A 9707-nucleotide genomic window follows, 5' to 3' on the forward strand; every position below is an offset into this window, starting at 1 on the left:
ATGATTTTATCTAAAAAGAATGTTCCGAAAAGCTTGTTCCCGATTTTCAAAAGAAGGGAAAAGAGATCTGCATGGTGGAGTACGATCAGGTATGGGCAAAATCGCATCGAAATTCGTTCAACAACACTCATTCAAAGATAAAACTCACCGTTCTATTCTCCGTTTATGCCTCACTTTATTTGAGACAGAAAACATTCACCTATCCTCTTCACAAAGTTCATTCTCGATTAGAACGGAAAAATACTGTCTCGTTTCCTCTCATCTATTCTCAGAAATGTTTGCATTCCCTCATTTCCCTCTCGGAATGATGGTGATCAAGGATGGAAAACAAGGGAGCATGATGTGATTTACGATTAATCGCAAACTGCACAGATCGCAATCTGTGCAAACTGCGACTAACTATTAATCCTCACCCATCATAACCAAATGATTTTCTCTTGGTAACTCTGAGTTGACCAAAGCATTGCTAGACTGAAACTAGTTCGAATAATTGAGTTACTCTCCGTCCTCGTTTTGTTTACAACTCCTAACAAGAATTTGCTCCATGGGAATGAGTGTCTCTATGACGTACGATTCTCGCTCTCTCATCCGGGCGTTCAATTTTCCTTTCCGAGTGCGTTTACTTCGATGAAACTGGGTAAAATAAAAAAATGCGCTACAGCAGATAGGACGACTTTCATGTTTAATGTTTCACAGAGGATTTCTCAGATGGTGTTTAAATTAATCTACAAGAGACTACAATCAATAATCCTCCTCAAATCACTAATTTTATGAGTTAATGTAAATGCGTTATTGGCCAAGGCTATTACGACATCGAACACGTGGTCTTGCGAGATATATTTTTCCGCCACTCATCCATACTCATACAACTCAAATGGATAATGATTCTCTGCTATCACAAAGCTGAGAAAGTTTTTGACATTTTGTTTTACTATTGATTCATTCAAAAAAAACTTTATTTTTCAATGTTTTCTTATCCTGAGACTGGCTCACCATATTGCACTGCTACTAAAACCGTAGGCTAACTTCAAGGATATTTTTTATTCATTTTCGGCGAATAATCAATAGAGTGCCGTGTTATGAAACATCAGAATAATAGCAAAAACAATATTACGATCATAAGGTGTTGGACAGGTTATTCCAGACGACATTGGAATATATTCCATCTGATCATCTTTAGAAAGGTTAATGACCTTCAAAGGATAAATTTATCTTGGGCACATTGAATTGATGTTCATGACTTCCAGTCGGATGTTTATCAGCTCTGATAATAATTGTGTGGTCCTCACAAAGCATATATTCCAATGCCGTCAGTTCACTGAAATTCTTCGCATACCGTTTGATGAAAAGGTAGGATGTTGATAATCATTTGCTGCGATACCTATTGTTCCAACAGTATTCATTCGACAAAATGAAGACTGAATACCTGAAATTAACCAGATTTAACCATGCAAATCTGCGGTCAAAGCAGTATGCACACTTGAGAGATGCAACAAGTTTGAAGGGATATAAAAAACATTAGTCGTTCGATAAATCTACTGCCAGATATGTCGGAAGTCCACGATATATGAATAAAATACGTCCATACTAATTCATTACATTTATTCGCAACGAAGAACGTAACCACACAGAATTGAATTTATCAAATATGTGATCCATTTTATCTACAAAATAAAAAAGGGTCTGAAATTCAATCGAATTCGAAAGGTGTTTCGTGAAGTCACTAATTGAATTACTATTGGAAAAATTATTTGGAGAGAACTGTGAATGTTCAGAATTATTGGTATCTAAAAAACGATTTTGGGCGGGATGAGATTCGCCCAAATCTGCTGGTAATAAAATTAATCAATTGCATCCATTTCCCGTCTGCTGTTAATCGGGCGGGAGACGACAGCATAATAAAATCGACACGAGACTGAGTCAGCCACTAAAAACTCCTCGATGAGTGTCGTAAGATTTCAGTTGATCGTCTCTTGTTACACTTTCCGATCAAGAACTCATCATCCGCTCTATGGAATGGGATTAACCGTTTGTGGCTTGCACTCACGATAAAACTTGAGTAGTGGAAGTAATGCTTCGAGAGTGCAAGCAGTGGGGATTCCGCTTGTTCGGACCCGTCTCGGTTTGATGGTCAGAGGGTCTGGGTTCACCAATTTCGATTCTTCCTTTTTCAGTACACGCACTCAAAAACGAAGCAATTTTCTCGAAGTAATTTATTTTCTACACAATTTTTTAAAGCGACCGACGCGGTTGGCTGTCTTTTTCCGAATAAAAATAATTTATTATCTCTATGGATACTAGAAAACAGGAAAAAGCAAAGCTTGCTTAGTAGTTTTTACGGGGGTGCTCGGAAGGAGCATTACATAGAATTCACGCGCGGCATATGATGTGCGTGAACATGCCGGCCACCTAAATCCGCATGAGGATTTACTAAATCTATATTACAATTATTTTATCTTCATCACTTGTTATGTCCTTGTGCTTCATAGTTGTGAGTAGGGGACGTCACGTCCCTCGGGGTTCCACTGGTTGACTGCAGAAGGCAGGAGGTTGATGGTTGCCCTCTCGAGTCCTTCTCAAACGGCAACAGGCAAACACGAGACGCCGGCCGTTTGTATATCCCTTGCGATGTCCTCAGAGTCACTACTCTGACCACTCCGTCCGGGCCAGGGTGGACTTCAGTGATACGGCCGAGGGGCCAAGAGTACGGTGCTTTGTCATCCTCCTTCAGGACGACCATCTGTCCGACCTTCAGTTTGATCGGTGGAAAGGCACGCTGGTTGACGTTATGGAGTTGCGAGATGTACTCCCTTCGCCAACGCTTCCAGTGCTGCTGGATGAGCTGTTGAAGTTGTTGGTAGTGTTCGAGCCTATTGGTTGGAACGCCTGTATAGTCCGGATCTGGAATCGCCAACAACGAAGATCCGGTGAGAAAATGACCCGGGGTCAGAACATCCAATTCGTCGGGGTCCTCGGAAAGGGGTGTCAAAGGGCGAGAATTCATTACCGCTTCAACCTGACCAAGAACGGTGGTCATATCCTCGAACGACAGCCGACGTTGTCCGAGAAGTTTCACCAGAGAAGACTTAGCGGATTTGACGGCGGCTTCCCAAAGACCACCGAAGTTTGGAGCTTTCGGTGGAATGAATTTCCACACGATTCCAATCTGAGCTGCTTCGTTGCTAATGGTGGTTGCGCTTGAGGAATCATTGAGCAGATCGTATAGCGCTCGGAGTTCGTTGCTAGCTCCTTTGAAATTGAGACTGAGACTGAGACTGAGTCAGCCACTAAAAACTCCTCGATGAGTGTCGTAAGATTTCAGTTGATCGTCTCTTGTTACACTTTCCGATCAAGAACTCATCATCCGCTCTATGGAATGGGATTAACCGTTTGTGGCTTGCACTCACGATAAAACTTGAGTAGTGGAAGTAATGCTTCGAGAGTGCAAGCAGTGGGGATTCCGCTTGTTCGGACCCGTCTCGGTTTGATGGTCAGAGGGTCTGGGTTCACCAATTTCGATTCTTCCTTTTTCAGTACACGCACTCAAAAACGAAGCAATTTTCTCGAAGTAATTTATTTTCTACACAATTTTTTAAAGCGACCGACGCGGTTGGCTGTCTTTTTCCGAATAAAAATAATTTATTATCTCTATGGATACTAGAAAACAGGAAAAAGCAAAGCTTGCTTAGTAGTTTTTACGGGGGTGCTCGGAAGGAGCATTACATAGAATTCACGCGCGGCATATGATGTGCGTGAACATGCCGGCCACCTAAATCCGCATGAGGATTTACTAAATCTATATTACAATTATTTTATCTTCATCACTTGTTATGTCCTTGTGCTTCATAGTTGTGAGTAGGGGACGTCACGTCCCTCGGGGTTCCACTGGTTGACTGCAGAAGGCAGGAGGTTGATGGTTGCCCTCTCGAGTCCTTCTCAAACGGCAACAGGCAAACACGAGACGCCGGCCGTTTGTATATCCCTTGCGATGTCCTCAGAGTCACTACTCTGACCACTCCGTCCGGGCCAGGGTGGACTTCAGTGATACGGCCGAGGGGCCAAGAGTACGGTGCTTTGTCATCCTCCTTCAGGACGACCATCTGTCCGACCTTCAGTTTGATCGGTGGAAAGGCACGCTGGTTGACGTTATGGAGTTGCGAGATGTACTCCCTTCGCCAACGCTTCCAGTGCTGCTGGATGAGCTGTTGAAGTTGTTGGTAGTGTTCGAGCCTATTGGTTGGAACGCCTGTATAGTCCGGATCTGGAATCGCCAACAACGAAGATCCGGTGAGAAAATGACCCGGGGTCAGAACATCCAATTCGTCGGGGTCCTCGGAAAGGGGTGTCAAAGGGCGAGAATTCATTACCGCTTCAACCTGACCAAGAACGGTGGTCATATCCTCGAACGACAGCCGACGTTGTCCGAGAAGTTTCACCAGAGAAGACTTAGCGGATTTGACGGCGGCTTCCCAAAGACCACCGAAGTTTGGAGCTTTCGGTGGAATGAATTTCCACACGATTCCAATCTGAGCTGCTTCGTTGCTAATGGTGGTTGCGCTTGAGGAATCATTGAGCAGATCGTATAGCGCTCGGAGTTCGTTGCTAGCTCCTTTGAAATTGAGCCCGTTGTCCGATTGGATTTCGGCAGGAACGCCTCGTTTTCCAACGAAACGACGAAGAGCGGCGATGAATTTAGCTGTCGACAAATCGCCCACTAACTCCAAGTGAACTGCTTTGGTACAGAAGCAGACGAAAACAGCGATGTAGGCCTTCTGCGCTGCAGCTTTGCGGTGAACGGGTTTGAGGTAGATTGGTCCACAGAAATCTACGCCAGTAGTGGCAAAAGGTCGAGCGGGAAGTGTTCGAGAACGAGGAAGCTGTCCGGGAGGTTGAGTGGCAGGGACAGGGTTGCTTCGGAAACAGCGAATGCAATTCCGGTAAGTATAGCTTGCTAGAGACATGCCATTCAGGGGCCAATATTCCTGGCGGACTTGTGCGAGCGTCATACGTGGGCCAGCGTGAAGGGAGAGCTGATGGTATGCAACAGCGACAAGACGCGAGAACGAGTGTTTGCTAGGGATGATGATGGGGTGCCTTACGGGAAACGATTCGTTCGCGGCTTCAAGCCGGCCACCAACACGGAGTACGCCTTGCTGATCGAGAAACGGGTTGAGGAGTTTCAGCGGTGAACGGACTGGGACGACGCGATGATTGGATAGCTCCTTAAGCTCTGTAGCGAACGCTTCCTGCTGCACCTGACGAACCAAAACTTGTTTTGCGACTTGCAGTTCTGCGACACTGATGTGAGAGATGTCAGGAATTTCGTTGTGTCGACGTTGACATTTCCGCGCGAAGCGTAAACAAAGAACTGTTACTCGAAGCAACTTCCAGTACGATGAGATACGGTCGATTAGTGGATGTGGTTCCATATGTGTTAAAGCGGTTAAAATGATCCGTTTTCGTTCTAATTGGTCTTCCGGTGGATCTTCATACCGTTTGGGATTATTCCAGTGTTGGTCCAGCAACGATAACCAAGCAGGACCGTGGAACCAGTTTTGCAGATCGACAAAGTCCTTCGGTGTGACTCCTCGTGACACGAGATCGGCTGGATTCTCCGTCCCCTTGACGTGATTCCATCGATGACCTTTCGTCCATTCCTGGATTTGTGAGACACGGTTCGCAACGTACGTCGGCCAGACATAGGATGGTGATCTCAACCAGCAAAGGACCACCGTCGAATCAGACCAAAACCAAGCTTCAGTGTCGTCCATCTTTAGCGCATGTCGTACTTTTTGGTAGAGTTTCGCTGCGAGCAACGCCCCGCAGAGCTCCAACCTTGCGATGCTGACCCTTTTCAGCGGTGCTGGTCGTGATTTTGATGACAATAACTCCACCTTGATCAGTCCCGTTTGACTAATCGTTCGAGCATAAATACACGCCCCATACGCCGCCTCCGACGCATCTGAGAAGATGTGAAACTGCACCAGGTATGGCTGCGAGCAGAAGGCGAAACGATTCACCTTCACATTAGAGAGGAGAGGAAGTTGTTCGTAGAATTGAGCCCACCGTTCCGTTAATTCCTGTGAAAGTGGCTCGTCCCAATCTTGGGTAGCCACCCAGAGCTGCTGCATCCGAACCTTGGCCCATGTTATGACTGGACCAATGAGTCCGAGTGGGTCGAAAAGTCGTGCAATGACCGAATACACCTGTCGCCTAGTCCAGCAACCGATTATGCTAGATGTGGAGACGCCGATACCAAGTACATCCGGCCCCGGTTTCCAAATGACACCTAGCGCCTTCACTTGCTCTTCCTTGTCGAGCACCAATGTAGTTTGCGTTCCTAAATCTTCTGCAGATACGCCTTCCAGCACGCCTTCCGTACTGGAATTCCATTTGCGCAATCGAAAACCACCTTTTGGTAACAACTGCTCAAGTTCCTGTCTCAGTAATACCGCTTCTTCCACAGAATCAGCGCCTCCGATGTAATCGTCTATATAGAAATCGTCGACGAGCGCCGCTTTCGCTCGTGGGAACGCATCGCCTTCATCTTCCGCCAACTGCTGGAGTGATCGAGTAGCGAAGAAAGAAGAGGGCGCCAAACCAAATGTTACCCGTTGTAACTCGTAAGTCTTTATCGGATCGGATGGAGAGAACCGCCAGAGAATGCGTTGGAGTGGACAGTCGTCCGAATGCACCTTCACCTGTAGGTACATCTTTTCGATGTCTGCGACTAACGCTACCTTGTGCTTGCGGAAACGTAAGATCAGATCAATTAGTTGATCCTGAATAACCGGTCCCGTCATCAGTGCATTGTTAAGGGAATAATTACTGGTTGTCTTGGCTGATCTATCGAACACTGGTCGAATCTTTGTTGTCGTGCTGGTCTCCTTGATGACCGGATGATGTGGCAAGTAACACACGAGCCGATGCTCAGACCGTTCCTCCACATCTTCGACCAATAACATGTGCCCGTTGATCAAGTAGTCTCGTATGGAGTCACTGTACCGCTTATGCAAATCTTCATCCCGCTTAAAACGCCTCTCCAGCTGAATCAATCGCCGTACCGCCATTTCTCTTGAGTCTCCGATCATCTTTTCGAAACCCAATCGTTTTGGGAGCCGAACCACATATCGTCCTTCGGTGTCACGCGAAAACGTGACTTTATAATGATTTTCGCAATCGATTTCTTCTTGTGTTAGCCGCGGAACGTCCTGAATCTCCTCAATAGTCCAGAATCGCTCGATCTTCTGCTCCAATGAGTTGTCAACTGCCACATGACAAACGGGAACTGGATTCATTCGACCTAAGTTAACCTTTCCTGCTGCAACCCACCCGAATACTGTGTTGACGAATAGTGGACGCCCGTTGCCTATGCGCTGGATTTGAACCCGGCCACCATTGAGCAGGAGGAACTCGTAGAAATATTCCAATCCGAGAAGAAGGTCAATCGCACCACGTTTGTTGAACCCTGGATCAGCTAACTCGATGTCGGTTGGAAGATTCCAGTCTCCAATGGGGATAGTCGCTGATGGTTGGTCCTCAGTCACTTTCTTCATTACAAAGAATTCCATCGGTACTGAGTAATCGCTTATTCGAGATGAAATCGTCGTCGACACGGAATGTGAAACTCGAAAAGTAGAACTACCAATACCAGAAATCGGCACACTAACTCCTTTCCGAGGTAACTTGAGAATCTGACACAGACGATCCGAGATAAGATTTGCCTGTGACCCACTGTCCAAAAGCGCCCTTGCCAGATGTGACCGCCCGTTGCAGTCCTTTACCGACACCAGTACCGTGGAAAGGAAGACATGATACTCTCGATGTTCTGTCGCGACGTTGGAAGCGAAAATTGTGGCCACTGAACTCTGCACCGTTTGCAAAGAATCGTCTGTTGAAACCACATGTGTGGAAGGGCTTGTTTGTTGCCGATTCGAAGACGGCACCTGCGTAGTTGGATTAACAGTTGGAGTGAAAGCCGCCGCGTCTATTCCAGGGTGGAGAAGAGAATGGTGTTTCTTGCTACAAGTGCGACAACGGAAACGCGAAGTGCAGTCACGATTCAGATGACCTTGTTTCAAACAGTTACTGCACAGCTTCTTAGAGTTGACTACTTGGAAACGTTTCTCTAATGACATCTGGCCAAATGCAGGACAGCTTGTGAGGTAATGTCGACCGTTGCATTGAAGACACTGCATCGAGGGAGTGTCCGTGGTTGCATGCACAGAAAATTTGGAACCCGATTTCTTGAAGCTGGAGTTAGCGGTGGAGAAATGTGATGGCAGATTCTCCGAACGTCGATCGACCGCTACAGCATCCAGGATCCGCGTCTGTCCTTCAAGAAACTCCATAACATCTGCGAAAACAGGATCGTCTTTCTTGACCGCACGCTCCTCCCAGTCCTTCAGCGACTCATCGTCAAGTTTCGACACCAACAACTGCATCAACATCGCTCCCCAGTCCGTAGTAATTTCTCCCAGTTGATCGAGAATTTTCGTATGTCGATCGAAGCATTCAATTAACTCGTGTATTCCATTTGCCGACCTCTTCTTCACTTTCGGGTATTGCAACATCGCGTTTACATGGCGTTTCTTCTGAAGGTATTTATTCGAATAACGTTTCACCAAGGCGGACCAGGCGACCTCATAACTAGCTTCGCTCATTTGGAAAGAATCAACCACCTTAAGTGCTTCACCCCTTAGAGACGCTCGCAAATGATGAAATTTTTGGATCTGATTTAAATCCGTGTTTTCATGAATCAATGATCGGAAAGTATCAAAGAATGGCAGCCATTTATCGTATTCCCCATTGAACTCTGGCAAGCTGATCTTGGGCAAGCGAATGCCAGTACATGCACCCACATTCCTATCTCTAATGGAAGAAGTAGCGGTGGGAGAGGGTGGAGAGAATGGTAACTTGGACCTCAACCCTGTCTTTACCTTAAAAAACAGCTCCTCGAAATCCGCTCGAAACTGCTCATGGGCCGCCATGTTATTTTCATCCTCCTCCAATTCCTCAATGTCACCTTGGACGCTTTCAAATTTGCTCCACTTCTCATCCAGTTTTGCTATCCGTTCTTGCAGTTGGTGGACGTCGGTGTCAGCGTCGTAGTTCTTAACAAACTTTTCGGTCCGGTATACGAATCCGATAACAGCCTCTCGGAGTTGAAGGTTTGCCTTCATCTTCTTCCCCATGTTGACGATGTTGATGGAAATCAGACGAAAAGAAACGATAGCTGCAAAACAAGGAACACAAGCAAGCACCCACTGGAGAATAGTATGAGGATTGGAAAGAGGCTCACCTGCGAGCCTATGAAAATAGGCCTTGTATTTTGTTTAATTCTGATACAGGAACAATAATCCGGAAGCGTTGTTTGACCAATGTTGTCCAGGCAAGTGTGTCGGCATCGATTGGGTAACTCGTGAAAAAAGACCAATGCTCACGACGTAACGATGAACAAGGCCTCCCGTGATCGCGGGCAATTCGTTCAAGCGAGATAGTTTTCCAAACTCAAGCACCAAATCGCAGTAGCATGCGTTGAAATAGTTCAAGCCGTATTTGGAAATTTCGAGAAAGAAAAGTGCGCAGCAGGTACCGAGAAAGAAAGATCCGGTAGATCCAACAGAATCAGCATAAATTATTGGACAGGTACTCACCGTTTGAGCCTGTACAATAGGCCTTGTATGCTGATATTCTATGCTCCAATT

At 46.2% G+C, this 9707-nt stretch overlaps 1 protein-coding gene across 1 annotated transcript; it reads right to left on the reverse strand.

Annotated features, from left to right (window-relative positions):
- Window positions 1-2461: 2461 nt before the first annotated feature.
- LOC129773150 (uncharacterized) lies at window positions 2462-9194 on the reverse strand. The gene is made up of 2 exons (XM_055776723.1): window positions 3826-9194; window positions 2462-3197 (listed from the first exon to the last, which is right to left on the reverse strand). Exons 1-2 carry the CDS (start codon window positions 9192-9194, stop codon window positions 2462-2464), a joined length of 6105 nt encoding a protein of 2034 aa, XP_055632698.1.
- Between the last annotated feature and the right edge of the window lie 513 nt (window positions 9195-9707).

This window comes from Toxorhynchites rutilus, chromosome 3 (genome assembly GCF_029784135.1).
Source record: "Toxorhynchites rutilus septentrionalis strain SRP chromosome 3, ASM2978413v1, whole genome shotgun sequence".
NCBI classification, from domain to species: domain Eukaryota; kingdom Metazoa; phylum Arthropoda; class Insecta; order Diptera; family Culicidae; genus Toxorhynchites; species Toxorhynchites rutilus.

Excerpts from the sequence above, each read along its gene's own strand:
- LOC129773150 (XM_055776723.1), bottom strand. The coding sequence starts at position 9,194 with ATGGGGAAGAAGATGAAGGCAAACCTTCAACTCCGAGAGGCTGTTATC. Across the intron at positions 3,198-3,825 it reads GAAGCACAAGGACATAACAA|CGCAACCACCATTAGCAACG; the intron begins GTGATGAAGATA and ends TGATTCCTCAAG.